The following is an 18,677-nucleotide window of genomic DNA, read 5'->3' as shown; positions in this document are numbered from 1 at the left end:
TAATTACATCACGTGTTTGCTTCTTAAGAATCTGTTTTTTTATTAGCTGTCGCTTTCGTAAATCACTCATATATCGAATTGTATTTCTGCATAAAATAAAACAGCTTTGACTACACGTGCTATTTGTGGCAATGTCTTAAACTATTGATTTAACTAAAAATTTCGTGTTTGTAGAATGCAAATGTAATTACATGTACATGTATTAAAACCAATTACTTCAATTTGTCAAATTCTAGAAGGTTGTAAAAGCGTAGATTATTGACACATTTTGAAAATAAAGCGCCAAAGCGCTTCGTTTATGACATATGCAATGTGATTATGTCAACGTTTAAACATCCCAAATTTATAATTTTAATTTTTTTTTGTAATATGGTTTCTGCATCACATGTTATAAGTCTGGCTTAATTTATTGCACTTCTTACAAAATTTTAATCATCTAATTTTGTGTAACTTTCTGCTTTTGAAAGGCAAATATAATTTGCGACTTTCATAACATTGCGAGAAAGTTGAAGAAATTATAACATGTATAAAAAGTATAAATTGCAAACAAATTGCTAACTTTAAGGCAAACAAACATGTCATCTCCCAATAAAATATACATATGACAACTAAATAATTATTCAATAAACTAAATTTAAATGGTAATAACACAACATTCTTCGGAAAGATAAAAAAAAAACTGTAATGCCTCTTGTGAAACGCAGTAATTGAGGCATGTAATCATGATGTCATGTTACCTTGCCTTGTAACGAATAATTAACATATATTAAACTCTCAGTATATTTATCTAACATATATAACGTCAATCCGATTGTATACGATGTAATTATTCTTACATGTACATGTAGTTACGTCTTATCTGTTTTGTGACTACCATATTTGAAGTTCACGACACTATTCTTATCGCACTAGAAATATTACAGAAATATTGATATTGAAATGAATCTTTTTAAATTCGGTAAGTTGTGCTCGTAGTTTACATTTAATTTAAAACATTCTTTGCAACAATAATTGACATTAATATATTTTAGCGAGAACAATATTGTTTGCCAATTAAATATTAAGCAGAAAACAGAATGATTTGTAGTTACAGAATAATGTTCATATAATACTCAAAAACGAAGTTGTGTCATTATTATTTTCCCAATCCAAGTTAAATTTGTAATGTGTGTACCTGTGACATCGTGATTTGAACATATAGCAGTAGAATCGGTTATGTTTCCTGCTTTGTATTTACCTTAACTTTTAATTGATATTTTTTTGACTGTTTGAGACGATGTTTTTGTTTTAAGAAGTACTGTTTATTAGAAATTTACATTTCAATATATGCTTCAATAGGACAGACAGATGAGATATGGGTAATGTGTCATAAAAGAAACACCAAATCGACACCACAAAACAATTGTCATCAACATCTTGGTATATTATGTTTTTTCACAATAGGCAAACATTTAATTAAACAGTGTGTCAAGCTTACAAATGGTCTCGAGTCAACAGAAAATTTTGGAATAATAAGAAGAGAACAAATGAACTCATCATAGATACCAGGATTAAAATTTTATATTTACGCCAGACGCGCGTTTCGTCTACAAAAGACGCATCAGTGATGCTCGAATTAAAAAATGTTTAAAAGGCAAAATAAAGTACGAAATTGAAGAACATTGAGGAACACAAATTCATGTTTTAACTGTTTATTGATTGATTGATTGATTTACAATGCCGCCCCTCATTCAAACCCACAAACAAGTACTTCAAAAGTAACAAAATAATGATAAACTACAAACCACTTTGATTGTATCCATTTAAACACTTAAGTAGATCATTCAAACAGCAATGAAACGGGATTACAAAATATAAATCATATATTCTAACAACTATATAAAATAATATTTTGGAAGTAGAGACATGCCAGTTATAATTAAAGTCATTCAGTAACGTTAAGTTATGTGTCATGGACAACACAAGAGAGGTGTGTTAATTGTTATTTAAATTTTTCTGAATGTATAAATCCAATCTAATGTGTAATGGTATGGATTCATATTCATTTATTTGGAATTTGCGTATTACCCAGATCTTCTTTCAACATGTCTTCCAGTTTTCCTGCCGAAGGTCATTGGTTTTCTGCGGGTTTTCCAGTTTTATTTTTCATTAGGATGTTTTAAAGTGTTCTGAAAGTGACTCTACATGCCTTAAAATAATTATTCAATCATGATTACACCTGTGTTATTTTCTTTTATTAACAAGATAAGATATAGTTGATATCTATGAACCTTTACATTATAATTGTTATTATAGCTGGTATTATACTCCTCGTCTATGTGAACTATAGTTCAGGTAGGTACTTTTGTTAACATAAGCAATACACAATTGTTTGCAAAAGCTTTATCTTTACCATCGGATTAACAGAATTAGCTATTGTTTAAAATCTTGTTCATGTTACTGATGCATACGATGATTACTTAAACAAATAGCCTTTCTTGATTGATGTTTGAAATTATTTGATAATCAAACTTTATACACTTTTTTACGAGATTATATTATTAGAAAGGAACAAAGTGAAGACAAACATGGACAAACAAAATCAAAGCTTATATAGCGGATAGAAATACATTTCTGCATTCCAAATGATTCTCTTAAAAGAGGGACGAAAGATACGAAAGGGGCAGTCAAACTCATAAATCTAAAACAAACTGACAACGCCATGGCTAAAAATGAAAAAGGTAAACAGAAAAACAATAGTACACATGCCACAACATAAAAAACTAAAGAATAAACAACACGAACCCCACCAAAAACTAGGGGTGATCTCAGCTTAGTCTAGTTAATTTCAATATAAAATTTGTCATCATTTGATTGAACAACCGAAATTCTGAGCTGGTGAAATACTGTTAAACTTGAGGAGTAACATTTTTTCAGCAACAGTATCAACCAAATAGTGGTAATAAAAAAAAACACCATCTCACTAGAGCTGGTGCGAATTTCAACAATTAATGTCTGAGTAGTCTATTATGATGATACATGGTAATGTAAAGAAGTCTTAAAGCCTTTTCTAACTGATTTTTATAGTTCGGTATTATGTCGTACTGTTATACCGCTGTCTGTCCAAGGTAAGGGAGAGAGTTGGAATCCCGCTTACATGTTTAACCCCCCCCCCCCCCCCCCACACACACACACATTCCGTATATATGTGCCTGTCCCAAGTCAGGAGTATGTTATTCAGTTGTTGTCATGTCGTTTGTTTATGTGTTACATGTTTGTTTTTTGTTAATTTTTTGTACATAAATTAGGCCGTTAGTTTGTCGTTTGAAATGTTTTACATTATCATTTTTGGGCCTTTTATAGCTGACTATGCGGTATGAGCTTTGCTCATAGTAGAAGGCCGTATGGCTACCTATAGATGTTAATTTCTGTGTCATTTTGGTTTATTGTTGAGAATTATCTCATTGGTAATCATACCACGTCTTCTTTTTTTTTGTATAAACGAAAACTCTAATGCAGATTTAAAACAAATTGAAGTCTATATAAACAGACTAAATAAAACGTTAGACAATATAAATGAAGAGATCACATGTAACTCAACTGTCATATTCCTGAATTGAAACAGGTATTTTCCGAATGAAATTGAAGATTAAGCTTGGTTAGATTACGAAATTCAAGCCTTATTATGTGCATTTATATATGCGGATACAAGCATTACCTTCCGGAGCACATAAGATAACTCCCGGTTATTGGTTGGGTTCTTTATTTTTCTATTTAGTTTCTTGTGTGCTAGTAGTATGTGTCTGTTTGTCGTTTTCATTTTAAGCCATGACGTTGTAAGTTAACTTTCGGTTTATGAGTTTGACTGTCTCTCCGGTATCTTCCGCCCCTCTTTAATACGTGTACATTCGTAGTATCATTGAAATTTCTTTGGAGAAACGATACACGAAAAATTAATGGGTCCTTTGCTAACGAACGAGCTCTTGCGATCAAAATTAAAATTGAAGTATCTATGATGAGTTTAATTACAGTTCTTTTTTTTAAAAATCTTAGCTTGAAATAAATGAAAATGCATCTCTTGATTTGTAAGTTATAAAAACAATGGCGAATACCACTCAAGTGTCCAAAATAGAAAACAACTGTCTGCAGGCATACGTGCAATCGTTTAATTTGGCATGATAATTCTTTTATGTTGCATTGTTTTTTAGCATACAAGTTGGAAACAATGTGAGTTATGATCATAAAATTTGCGTTACTGTGAGTGTTTTTAGAATAACGCAGGAAAACGATGAAAACTTGTGACCTAGTTCATTAAGGGGTCATAATTTTAGAAAACCTTACTGTGGATTCATTTATTTTCGTGGGTACCAATTTTCGTGGATTGCGAAAATCTCACATATTCGAGAATATTTAAATTCGTTGTTTTGGAAAAGTTTGCATGCATTCCTTTGGAAAATTTGTATTTAGTTGAACATTTAAATTCGTGGTCCCCCTGCTCCCACGAAATCCACGAAAATTGGTATCTAACGAATATTAATGAATCCACAGTACCAATATAAACATAATATGTTTGCCTTTATTCTGATACATTTACAAAATTAAAAGACAAAAAATGGCGATAAGCATGTACGTTTTGTGTCTTTATTGAACTTCCAGAAGTTTGTGATTCGCCAGGAGTGTGTGATGACCATGGGTTTTCTTTTTTTTTTCTTTTTCAATGTACCTGTGATGCTGGCTTTACAGGAACATGTTGTGAAACAAGTATGTATCTATAGTTTATAACTGAATATTCTTGTTACAAAACGCATGACATTAATAGTGTTCTTAATACAACCAAACCCAAATATATGCATGATGAATTAAATTTTAATAATTGTATATCGCTAGTACACAGTGTTTGACCTGTTAAGATTTCATTGGTCTTTTTTCGTACCATTTTTGTCCGCTTGTCGAAATTAAGGGAGAAAGACACTGGCTGTATTCAGTTATACCGGTATTTTATGTTGATTTGAACAGTTTGGTGTTAATCTTAAACAATACGGTTTTTATTTTATTTTAGATATTTTCGCTTCTCAGTTGAAAGACCTATTGTATTTGTTCTGATTATTAGGTTGTTTTTTTTCTCACTTTGAAGGCCGTACCTTGACCTATAATGGTTCACTTTTATAAATTGTTACTTGGATGGAGAGTTGTCTCATTGGCACTCATATCACATCTTACCATATCCATGAGAAACAAGGATGGACTCATGTGCTTCAGAAAACTTAAAATATCCAAATTCACAAGTGGCACCCATTTCAAATTTCAAATACTGTAAAGTACAGTTTAAGCATTTCTGAATTTTAGTCTGCGAAGCCGAACAATTTCCTTTTAAAGGGTTATCTCCCTATTTACTGTTTATCTTGTGTGTTCTTTTATCGCTTGTTCTAAGAGACCCTATACCATTTGTTTAACAGTATACAAACTAACTAACTAACCGACCACCAACCAATGAATCAATCAATGAAAACATCAGGTCATCATGTTTTGGAAATGAAAGACCGTAAACAGTTGTTTTTACACTTGATTTTCATAATTTTTATTTGTTCTTCCGCCAAAATTTGTTCTTGCAATAAATTTTTGTTTCGCAATATGTCGTTTAGATATTTTTTTTTAAATATTATTATTCACATAAATTGTATGCGCTTTGACATTTTACACTGCTAAGCCAAACAATTGTCTTTGTAAAAGTTATCTCCTCATTTACTGTTTATCAGGTGTGTGCATCTTCTAAGTAACAAAAAAATATATCGAAAACATTCGTTTTAAAAAGTTTATGTTACATCCACAGGAATTTTTGACAAATTTGGATTGAAGCGATCCAATGAAACCTGATAGGATTGCAAAAAATGTTGTCGGTCTGTTTTTTTGTAACTCATAAACCGTTATTCGTATATCACTTAACTCTTTTTATTTTAGTCCCATGGGTCCTAACTTATAAAATATGGTCAAGATCAAATGTCATGGTCATGTTCTAAATTTTTACTTTTCTTTGTTTCAGTATTTTCTCTGACACATGTAAAGATATATATATTTCTTAGTGCAAAACGAAATGAAGATATGATAACTTTGGTCTGAAACAATTTCATAGGAGTTATTACCCTGAACAGTTTAAAATTAAGGTTAATGTACTATTAATTTAAATTGGTTAAAAATAAATCCATAAGGTGTGATACCACCATTGATTTTCCCCTATTAGTCTTTGTTAAATAGGCACTTTGTACAGTATGTACCTTTATTTCAACTAAAGAAATACTTTGCATGTATAAAGTTTTATCCTTTCCAGTGCTACAGTGAAAATTTCACACTACATTTCATTGCATATAAGAAAGTAAACAACACCGGAAGTAAACAACCCAATTTTTACACTGTTATTTACTGATTACCTGCTTTGGTTACTATGTAACCTTAACTTTCCAAAATATTTTATAAGACCATCAAATCAAAAAGGAATGATGCTTTCAGACACCCAACATACATGTTTATGACTCAGACAACCGTTTGTGACGTACCATGATTTGGTGGTATTACACCTAAAGAACACCTAAATGTCGAATAAACTTAATGTATTTTCCCCCTCCAATTGCAAGTTATTTCAAGCATAACTGTCAAGTTTTGTCTCAGTCAGAGCTATAGTTTCAGAGAAAATCACTATAATGTAAGGCCATATCCTACGACGATTTCAGTCTAAATTCTTCGAAAAATCCTAATTTCAGTGTTTCATTATAAAATGCAGTGTTGACTAATATTTGATCATATCCTCATGATCTATGCATTCAAAAAATTAAATATGACACAAAAGACAACTTTAAGATGATAAAAATTTTTATTGCACCTTTTAGAGTTCAATTGAAGGTCTGTTTTGGTCTGTTTTGGTCCATTTTTCCTTCTTCCTTCTTTTTTCATCAAAACTTGATATCTTTTGTCTAAAAAATAAAACAATAAAACAAATGAGATTATTTTTCCAAAAAAATATAATAAATGTATTGTTAATTCAATAAGTAAAGTGGTTTAGCTGAAAGAACTGTCTCTATAAACGTTAACAGCCTCCACGGAAGTTTCTATAAGCCCTTACGTGTAACTCGAGTTTTTGGTCAGTTCCCCTAGTGTGACAAAAAACGGTTCTCTTTCAGTCAATCATTTATTGTCACTGGTATCAAAGTCTTTTTATTTACTTATTACAGTATATTTCTAATAGATTTACACAAAAAAAATCAACTTTCTTGTATTTTATATTACAAAATGAGGAGAAAGAGTAATAAAAAAATACCTCAAAATGTTTTTAAACAGGGTTATGTCTATTGGAATGCTCGTAAAAAAATTAAATGGTAAGAATTATAAAGTTTAAGTATGTGAGACTGGATTCTGATTTGTATAAATCAAGGGCAAATAAGTGTTTAGATGATGTTTTGTCAGTGCAAAATGCAGACGATACAATGGCAGTAAACTTTTGCGACCAAAACACAAAAAAACATAACATAAGTTGATAATACTTTATTGCTAAAGTGTCATCTGCAGACCAATTCACTTATAAGATTTTTCAACAGACTGCTCTTCAGAACATGGGTAACACTGAAATGAAAATTCACATGTTGTATAAACAAAACTGTAAGGGTGATATAAAATTTGACACAGTAAACTGAATACAGCTTTGTCTGTCCACCCATTTGGCATAGCAAACACCCGTTAACCCCCATTTCGTGGCAACTTTACCTCAAACTTGCTGTCTGTGTCTCAATTCATTCCGAATAGTCCATGTTTACAATGTATGGACCGGTTTATTAATAGTTTTTAAAAGTGAAAGTAAAATAAGGTCACGAGTGCACATGAAGTTTCCCTAAATAGGTGTAATACCACCATTGATTTTCCCCTATTAGTCTTTGTTAAATTGGCACTTTAAAAAAAATTGTACAGTATTTACCTTTATTTCAACCAAAGAAATACTTTGCATGTATAAAGTTGAATCCTTTTCAGTGCTACAGTGAAAATTTCACACTACATTTCATTGCATATAAGAAAGTAACCAACACCGGAAGTAAACAACCAATTTTTGCACTGTTATGTACTGGTTACCTGCTTTGGTAACTATGTAACCTTAACTTTCCAAAATATTTTATAAGACCATCAAATCAAAAAGGAATGATGCTTTCAGACACCCAACATACATGTTTATGACTCAGAAAAATTTAAGTGCATTGAAATGCAGGGTTAATTTTCTACAACTGTCAAATTCAAAGGAATATTTTTTTAGACCTACTTTCGTATACAACCGGGTGTGACGTACCATGATTTGGTGGTATTACACCATAAAGGCTTTTGCAAAATGTTGGTTTCAATATGACCTTTAAAAAGCCAATAAGGTTTGAACTTGAGTTAACCAAAATGAGCAATGTTTGCACTTTTTCATGGAAAAGTACATAGAAATCATATATACAAAAAGAAGATGTAATTATTAAAAAAATGCCGAAGAAGGTAATTTAATTTTAGCAATGATTATGTACATGTGTCATTTTCTATTTTGAGACTTTTATGATGTATTAAAATGGGTTAATACGGTTGTAAACTCCATTGGAAATTTAAATTGAGATTATGACCATTTCTTGAGGAAAAAAGATTTGTTTGGGAAAAAGGGAGAGGGGAAGTTAAAAATATTGGGGTTGGGGACAATGTTTTGCAAGATTTCAGAAATTAAAAAGAAATTTCCTTCAAATATTATTTTGCTTTGACAAACACAAAGGAGGGGTTGGTTATTTTTTTGGGGGTGATGGGGGACAGTTCGCAACAGCATAGTGTATTGCACAAACGAAAACAAAAATCATATCACATAACCAATTCAAGTTTTTTGACTACAATTATTCTGTGTCAGAAACCAGTGTCAAATATTTAATTGCAATCCAAATTCAGACCTTAATCAAGTGCGAATATTGTGTTAATTTTTGCCTATTTATGGTTGAATCTCTGTGGTCGTATCAAGCTACGCTCGTTAAAGCAATTCATAACCGATTTTATGTATTAATCAGACATGAAGATGTGTTGAAATACAATTTTGAAAAACGTATTCACCCTTCTTTTAAAATAGAAGTAACTAAACAAGTTAAAATTAAAAGTTGTCTATTTGATTTAAGAAAGAAAAGTTGTCTATTTGATTTAAGAAAGAAAACTCGTCCTGTTAAAAACAATCAATTTTCGCAACGATCAATACATATTCAAAGATTGTCTTTTTCATGAAAGATATTGACGAATGTGGAAGTAATCCTTGTCAGTATGGTGGTACGTGTCATGATAGAGTCAATGGCTATACATGTTCATGCAAAGACGGATTTCATGGTGCTAACTGTGAGACAGGTAGTTAAATTACTAAAGTTAAGCTATATATCTTTGTTTAGGAATAACGAAAGTATTGTTGTGTTCAAAGTTCATTGAGTTTTGAAAGCTATAGTAATTAAATGATTTATATTGAAGATATAGATCATCTCGAATTACATTGTTGATGGAAATTCGATTTTGTGTTGTTCAAACGGGTAATTATATAGGGTATGCAGTAATTTACACTTCATTATATTTAAAAAAATATATATGCCCCAAAGAAAAAAATGATAATGTCCAACATAAAGATGATCAAGGCAGGACATTTTTAAATAAAAAAAAAGTATTATTTCTATCCCTGATAGATAAGGTAGTTTGTTCTGTGTGACATTTTCAATGTTTGAATACGCAACTATCCTTTTAGAAAATGGTTTAAGAAAAATGAAAATTAAACATTGGTCGAATCTGCCATAATTAATTTAAATAATGATGATAATTAAAGGATTCCATATAGTATCAAACAAAGCATGGTAAACTAAAAACAAAACAAAACCTATACATAACTTGTGTTTAGAAATATGTAGAGTACTGCATAAAATAAAATAAAGCGGAAGATTATAATAATCAGTTGCTTATGTGCTTCCTTCTATATGTAGACAATCATGTTAAAGTGAAAATAAAACAAATTATAATGGCAGCATTTAACTTTCATGCATGCTTACGCGAATCGATTCATATACATATTTCATGTTTGTTTTTTTTTAATTTCAAATTACCTAGATATTTGAAAGAGTATACTAATGAGTCGAGAGAGAACAATTAAGCAGCCGAACACTTGGCGCACAACTCTCATGGTCTCTTGTGAAGAGTTGTATCATTGTCAATCGTACCACATTTGTTTTTATGTAATCTAAAATATGTAAATAAGCATAGTTATGTCAGTACATGGAAATAGTAAACGTGTTCCATTTGCAGCGAAAAACACCAGACCGTTTGTTTCACCACTTATTTCGGCACCAGCGACAGTACTTGTAAAATATTACACTGATGCAAGGCTTGTATGTAATGTCACTGGTTATCCACAACCAAGTGTAAGGTGGGAATTTGAAAAGGTATCTTGAATTTTAAAATGAATGATTCAGATGTTATATATTTGGTGTAACGTCATTTTAACTTAGCATATATACTAATTCTACGACCATTTTTTGGCTTATTTAGGCTATTTACTTCTAGATTTAGGTATAACAAAGACATAGTTTTAAAATATATTTAATATTATTATTGTATTTGTTTGTCAGTAACTGCTAGACTTCTTTTATAAATGTGGGTTGATCATTTGTATTTTACTAAGTTTCTTTATATAAAGTTTTTGCAATGATTTTTTTCAACATGTTTAAGACAGGTCTCAGATTGTTAAGGCTGTGCATTTGTTTATTCAACATTGACTACCGATATAACGGGCAGAACCCAGAGTATGTTTAACCTCGTCACATTTTGAGCATGTCTGAATTCAGGAGCTTCTAGCCTCTGTTTCTAATTTTTGGTTCATTTGAAAGCTGTGAAGTTAGTTATGGCATCAATTTTGCTGAAATAGTAAGCATAATTATTAAGGGACCAGCTGAGGCTCATCATCGGCTATTGATTTTTCTTGTTGTGTTGAAAAACCATTGGTGTGCTTAGGTTGTTTAGTAGGGGTTTTGACTGTTTGCAACATTTTCCATTCACTCTTCTATGCATTGTAACCTACCGTCTTTCCTTTCGATGTGTGCATTCGTTTGATCAATCTCAATATTCAAAAACTTCATCAATATTTCGTTTATTGCGTAGTTATTTTATATTTTTTAATGTTATATCTTATGTGAAATTTGTTACATCCTTCCAGGGTAAACATTTGGTTGCGAAATACATTTAAGAGAGTAAATATTTTATTTAGAATAGGCATATTCCTGGTGCTAAAATCACAGGTGGTATGATGTTTATTCCAAATGTAACTAAGGACGCTACTGGTCTCTACACATGCATAGCAACAAATAGTATTGGATCCAGTCGAGCAAATATAAGGTTGGAAACTACGTATGGTATGTTATTAACACAAAAGTCGTATCAAAATCATAATTTTGTCATTTTTATTTTTTTTAATGTCAAAGGACATTTGTATAGTGGCACAGTTATTGGCGTTCGTTGATTCATAAAAAAAAATGAATATAAAATTACATTTCATGCTACTATTTTACTGGAACCATTTAATGAAATAAAATTTGATGGTGCAAACCTTGATTTGTTTGATTTTCATTCCAATGTCATTTAATCGTTTTTTATGTTTTTTATGTTGTATTTGCATAGATTATCCTAAAATCCTCACTTCTCCACGAGTTTATTCAGGAAATGCGGGTACATCGCACAATTTCACCTGCACAGCAACAGGCCATCCAATTCCAAGAATTACCTGGTCATTCTCTTTGGTAAGGTATAAACATAACATAATATTGACCTTGGACCAATTCAAAAATAGCATTACCAAGTCTACCATAGGATAATCTATTTTTTCTTCTAGAGGAAATTGATGTGTAAACTGGGGCGACTAAATCACATATTGAACAATATTCCGCAGGCTACCCCGCAAGCACGACAAACACGAGATGACAGTAAAAACATACCTATATATAAGGTTGGCGCGTGTTATAACGTTATAACCTGCAACATTTGTTTCCACCTGTCTTAAGTCAGGAACATGTTAATCTGTGGTTATCGTTTGCACATGTGGTTATTTAGTGTTTTTCATTTCTCGTTTTCATATTGATAGACCGTTAGTTGTCCTATTTTGACTGGTTTACACTAGACATATTGGTGCCCTCTACAACCTAGTGTTTGATGGGAGTTAAAGCTCCGTATATGAAGGCCGAACTTTGAGATATGAAGGCTGAATTTTGAGATATGAAGGCCGAACTTTGACATATGAAGGCCGAATTTTGACATATGAAGGCCGAACTTTGACATATGGAGGCAGAACTTTGAGATATGAAGGCCAAACTTCGACATATGGAGGCCGAACTTTGAGATATGAAGGCCAAACTTCGACATATTGAGGCCCAACTTTGAGATATGAAGGCCGATTTTTGAGATATGAAGACCGAACTTTGACATATGAAGGCCGAACTTTGACATATGAAGGCCGAACTTTGACAAATAAAGGCCGAAATTTGAGATATGAAGGTTGAACTTTAAGATATGAAGGTCGAACTTTGAAATATGAAGGCCGAACATTGTGATATGAAGGCCGAACTTTGAGATATGATGGCCGAACTTTGAGATGTGAAGGCTTTGAGATATGAAGGCCGAACTTTGAGATATGAAGGCCGAACTTTGAGATGTGAAGGCCGAATTTTGACATATGAAGGCCGAATTTTGACATATGAAGGCCGAACTTTGACATATGAAAACCGGACTGATCAAATTATAATATGACGTGCTTCTATCGCTTTGCAAACAACACCCTGATAAAGTTCTCTTTAAAACTATAGTTAGCTGTTTATACATTGTAATACCGACTGTTACAATACATATCACGCAAATCAACATGCATCGTAACCTATTAGTAAACTATATGCCAATTCCGCTCTGTGAAAAATTAAAATTTAAAAAATAGTGTAGAGACTTTATTCTTATTATGATATATAACAAAAATGAAATAATATTGGAAAAATATACAAAATACAATTAAAATAAAATTCCACGAACTTCTCTTAATGATTTTTGTGAAATAACGTCATTCGAAAACATGTATGTAGATAGCACAGATGTGTAGCTTTCGAATGATTTATAATTTAGCCGTGTGGTAGATGGGTATATTAAAAAAAAATCAATTTTATTATTAAAGATACACCACTACATGGCCTGGGACGTGATATTCGTAAATTTCATCCCTCGTTAACGCTCAGCATAAAATTCGAATATCACGATTAAGGCCATATGTTAATTATCATCATATCTGGGGCTTTCATGAATTATTTCATAAATACTTAAAATCAGAACAAGTTGTGACAAAGAAATAAGAACTAGCTCAACCAAAAAATGTAATATAGACAATACATGCTGTATATGCCTTGATTAATCCTTTCAACTTAAAGGATGTTTGTTTGTCAGTAAATAATCAAAGAATGATATTAGTAAGGAAAAATAATTTAAGTTTACAATTGGTCACCGGGAGTTACTTGCTACATAAACCAAATGGGTCTTCAATGTAGCGAGAAACTCCCGTACCCGTAAGCGTCTTTCAGCTGGCCCCTTAAAAAAATATTTATACTAGTACAGTGCTAATGGACGTCATACTAAACTCCGAATTATACACAAGAAACTAAAATTAAAAATCATACAAGACTAACAAAGGCCAGATGCTCCTGACTTGGGACAGGCGCAAAATTGCGGCGGGGTTAAACATGTTTATGAGATCTCAACCCTACCCCTATACATCTAGCCAATGTAGAAAAGTAAATGCATAACAATACGCATATTAAAATTCAGTTCAAGAGAAGTCCCAGTCCGATGTCAGAAGATGAAACAAAATAAAATGAATAAAATGACAATAATACTACTAGCAGTTAACTGACATGCCAGCTCAAGACCTCAATTAAACTGATTGAAAGAGTATGTCTTCATCATATGAATATCAGGCACAATCCCTCCCGTTAGGGGTTTAGCATCATACTATCATAAAATATACGAGAAGAACATAACCCGTGTCATGCCAACAACTGTTTTTTTTTTAATAAATGTGTTTAGTTCGATGCAAAGACTCTATACATTTTTGTAAGTGAATCATTATTAAAGCCAAAATGTGCAATCTTTAATAACCTGACAACAGTATCGTAACTAAATCCCTTCTTAATAAGTCTGTTTAAAGGTTTTTGTTAGCTTTTGAGGTGAATACTGACATTTTTGTGCTTTGTAAAGAATATTACCATTAAAGATTGGATGTGAAATACCTGAACGTATAAGATGTCTGCATATTGAGTTATATTTACGGATTATTTCCTTATACCGATGATAACATTTAGTAAATGTTTTGACTAGTCTGTGATATCGAAAACCCTTGTGTAATAATTTTTCAGTAATACATAAATTTCTCTCGCTAAAATATAATACGTTGTTACAAACACCAGCGAATCAGTTGAAATATACATACACCATAAGATTGCGACGAGGGAACGTCACCATCTTAAAATAGAAATTAATGATAGGAAATGAAAAAAAAATCATCTCTTTGATCATAATGTTTTGTATCAAGCTTCCCGTTAATGATATAGATATCAATATCGAGGAAAGGGCAGTGGTCATTGTTAGTATTTGCTTTATTTCAAATAAGTTCAACAGCATACATTTCTTTAGAGTACATACTGAAGTCGTCATTATGAAGAGCCAATATATCATCCAAATATCTAAAAGTATTGTTAAATTTTTGTATCAAATGTTGTTTCGATGGGTCTTTGCTAATTTTAGTCATAACTCATAACAATACAAAAACAGGTCCGCAATAAGTGGTGCACAGTCCCCATTGGAATTCCAATAACATGACGATATACGGAATCTCCAAAGCGAACAAAGATGTTATCAAGTAAAAATTCAAGCGCATATATAGTATCGAAGCATGTCCAATTGACATAGTTCTTTTGTTTATTGCTACTAAAAAATGACCTAAAAGAGTTTGAACATAAATACTCGCATTCTGACTTTTTAAATGCCCAGTTAATTAGGGATGTGATTTTTTCTTATTAAGAATATGAGGCAAAGTGGTATGTATGGTAGAAAAATCAAAACTTTGAACATATTTAAAAATCACCTATATATGCATGCAATTTATCAAGTACTTCCAATGAGTTTTTGACACTCCAAAAGTAATTAGTTCCACTATTTTCAAAGGCCTTATTTGAACAATTTATTATCAGGTTTTTGATTGTACCAAGTTTAATAGTAAGTAGAAGAGACAATTTAATAGTGGAACAATGGCTTGAAGATAAAATAAATCTATATTTGTAATTTGTATGTGTAGCTTCGGAAGCCAGTACATAGTTGGGACTTTTATTTTATTTGGTTCTGCTTGTAAAGAAGTAGCTAAAAATTTGTGTTTGTTACAGATGTCATTTTCCGAAAATGAAGTCAGTTGGAATGTTGGTGAATTCGTGATTTCCTTTTGCAGAGCCTCAATATAAAATTTATACGTCAAACAATAATGATATTATTAGCAAATGTATCAGCCGGGACAAAAACAAATTCCTTGGGTAGTTCTTTAAGTTTATGTTTGATACGCAAAATAGGGTATTTATGGTTGTTGTTAGGAGTAAAATGTTCTTTGAAATGTTGTATTCGAATATCAACTATCTGAATTAAAAAAGTTTTTTTGTCAGCTTTTCCCCGTTTTACCCATTTCAAACAGTAGGTACGGAGCGAGTCGTGAATGATATTTCGACACTCATTCCAATTAATAATTGACGGTGGACGATAGTTAGGTCCTTTACTGAGGAATGATTTTAAGGTCTCATGTTGTGACATGGGAAATGGGGCCATAAGTGTATTCGGAATTACTGCAATTACATGACATATGTGCATTTTCAATGATATTTACATGTACATCTTCACACAATTGGCTATAATTCAACACATATTTCCGGGTAGATTTCTTTTAAATATAACAAATAAGAGTTCAGTATTATCAAAATATCCCGGAATTTGGTCTTTAACAGAATGGTCGTTAAAAATACCGGCAATATTAACAAAATCCAAACCTTTATTGACATACTTTATTTTAATAAAATGTTTTTTTATGATCTTCAGGGCGATCAATTTTGGGAAACAGTTTGGAATAACAATATGCCATTATAATATGAACGATTTCATAATTAGGACTGTAATATGAAATTGTGTTGCAATCCTCTAAAATTTTATTTAATTTATTTATAGGTAAAGAACAGAGTTGGTTAACAAATAATGTCTGCTGTTTTTTTTTGCAATAGAAATTAGGTCCGAAATATTTGTATGGTTGGTCCGAACTTTTCTTTGATTGGGATTTTTTTCTACGTCCATGAGAACGATTTTTACGAACAGTTTTAGAAACCATATCCAAAATGTTAACAGAGTCGGTTCTTGATATATTACCAATTCCCATGATACTATCATTAGGGCCGAGAGGGTAGACTGTTTGTAATTTTTTAATCCAATTTAATTCAATTATTTTCCGTGGTCGTACAAACTTTGAATGAGATTAACCAGGCTGCTTATTTACTACTACTAAAGGTTGAATCTATGAGGAGTAAACCATTATTCCTTTTTGCTAAATATTGTATGAGATCTCGTGTCATCCAAATACCAAGTAGTTGCTATGTGAACTCATAACAAGTATGTGAGCACCGAGTTGATTATGTTGATATAGGATATCCTTAGTCCAAATTGATCACCTAACTTTCTTCATTCTTTTCAGTAGAATTGAATCAAACTGAGAGAAAAAGTCATGTTTATGTTTCAAATATGATGTATATGTCATATATGAAACAAATCCAATGTGTACCTTCAATGTGTACAGACGTTCAATGTCATTTCCCTTGTTTAACCAAATATGGCACAAAACCTATATTAACAACGGTTGACATTGGCAAATATTTTATTCGATGTGATACTTTTTTTTTACAAAAAAATTACCGTTTCACCTTCATCAGACTTTTTTCTTATGGGGCTTGGCCCACAACGGACATGCATGTAAATCTCCGGTTGTCTTCTGCTCTATGGTCGGGTTGGTGTCTCTCTGACAAATTCCAAATTTCCATTCTCAGTTTTATGCAGTAAATAATCATGACACACGAAAATATTCTTTATTTGCACCTCTTAGGTCAAACTAACCTCGTTTCGAACTCATGCAATAGGTATATATGTATATGTATAACACATTTCTTCTTATTGTTGTTTTTTAGTTTTCCCATCAAACCGATACACTACCTCAACACAAGATATACAATCATGGTGATGTAATAGAGTTTGTAAATATTCAATTATCGGGTATTCTCACTTGCACAGCAACAAATGAATTTGGGCTAGATACTGCAACAGCAACAGTAGTAGTTCAACACAGTGAGTATAATTCGTCTGAAGTCCTGCATATTGACCATTCGATTTATTTGAGGCTTTTATGTTTTGATTAAATTCTAAAACTACACATGCATTAAGTGTTAATGTAGCACTGACATTTCTTCAACAAAATTGCGAAAAATTCCAACACTTCTTCAAAACTACTTGTTTAAACCTTTTGTATTTTTAAGAAATGAAGTGAAAACTTAAGAAATGATGTATATTTGTGTTTAACAAATCAGAGAATATGATCAGCAAGTTGACAAACAAACAGCAAAATAAAACGAAAGTTAAATATAAAAGAGCAATTGTAATAAGAATACGTTTTTACATTTGATTACGTTTATTTTTTAATTTACGGTCAAGATATAAAATGAAACAGAAATAGAGATGTATTTCTACCTGAACCAGCAAAATGAGTATTTGACCAAAAGCATAAATGTCGAGTTTGATGAAGTACTTATATCCACATATATGTATGTACCAAACAACGGAGTTTGATATCAGCTGTCAATATATTAATGATATTGTAATTGTAGGTTCGGCAGTTGTTGGATAAAAAACCTTTGTAAAAGTCAACGCTCTTTCAAGAGCAAAAGAAATATGTAAATAAAATGTATTACACATACAGTTATGAACTTGTTTTAATAAATAGATAAAATTGAGAATGGAAATGGGGAATCTGTCAAAGAGACAACAACCTGACCATAGAAAAAACAACAGCAGAAGGTCACCAACAGGTCTTCAATGTAGCGAGAAATTCCCGCACCCGGAGGCGTCATTCAGCTGGCCCCTAAACAAATGTATACTAGTTCAGTGACAATGAAAGCCATACTAATTTCCAAAGTGTACACAAGAAACTAAAATAAAAATAATACAAGACTAACAAAGGCCAGATGCTTCTGACTTGGGACAGGCGCACAAATGCGGCCGGGTTAAACATGTTTATGGAGGCATTTTTTTTTACATATTACGAGATACAAATAAAATCCAAGTTTTTTAAAACTCTTCGAATGGAAGAAAACAAAATCCTTCGACATGTCTTTAAAATTGTAAACAGTTATACTAGTTTGAGAACGACACATATAATTAAGACACAGATATTGTGATAAATTAAAATTTTACATCGCGAGCAAAAGGAAACGATGGTTGCGTGTCGATAGGAGAGTCCTAAACCGTGAAAATCTAGATTTCTCCTGCGCAAAAAAAAACAAGATGGAAAAAGGCCACTTGCTTTACTT

At 31.8% G+C, this 18,677-nt stretch overlaps 1 protein-coding gene and 1 long non-coding RNA gene across 2 annotated transcripts; both read left to right on the top strand.

Annotated features, from left to right (window-relative positions):
* The first annotated feature begins 861 nt into the window (after positions 1 to 861).
* LOC139496144 (uncharacterized) lies at positions 862 to 9,363 on the top strand. The gene is made up of 4 exons (XR_011657549.1): positions 862 to 958; positions 2,296 to 2,334; positions 4,636 to 4,740; positions 9,250 to 9,363. It is a non-coding gene; the product is annotated as an uncharacterized lncRNA (long non-coding RNA).
* An 872-nt stretch (positions 9,364 to 10,235) lies between these two features.
* On the top strand, positions 10,236 to 18,061 carry LOC139496142 (leucine-rich repeats and immunoglobulin-like domains protein 1). The gene is made up of 5 exons (XM_071284609.1): positions 10,236 to 10,436; positions 11,258 to 11,402; positions 11,668 to 11,786; positions 17,283 to 17,439; positions 17,976 to 18,061. Exons 1-5 carry the CDS (start codon positions 10,260 to 10,262, stop codon positions 17,993 to 17,995), a joined length of 618 nt encoding a protein of 205 aa, XP_071140710.1. The 5' UTR covers positions 10,236 to 10,259; the 3' UTR covers positions 17,996 to 18,061.
* Positions 18,062 to 18,677: the final 616 nt, after the last annotated feature.

The sequence above is a fragment of the Mytilus edulis genome, chromosome 11 (assembly GCF_963676685.1).
Source record: "Mytilus edulis chromosome 11, xbMytEdul2.2, whole genome shotgun sequence".
NCBI lineage: Eukaryota > Metazoa > Mollusca > Bivalvia > Mytilida > Mytilidae > Mytilus > Mytilus edulis.
Note: the sequence above shows the minus strand (reverse complement) of the source record. Positions and strands in the feature narration are given on the sequence as shown.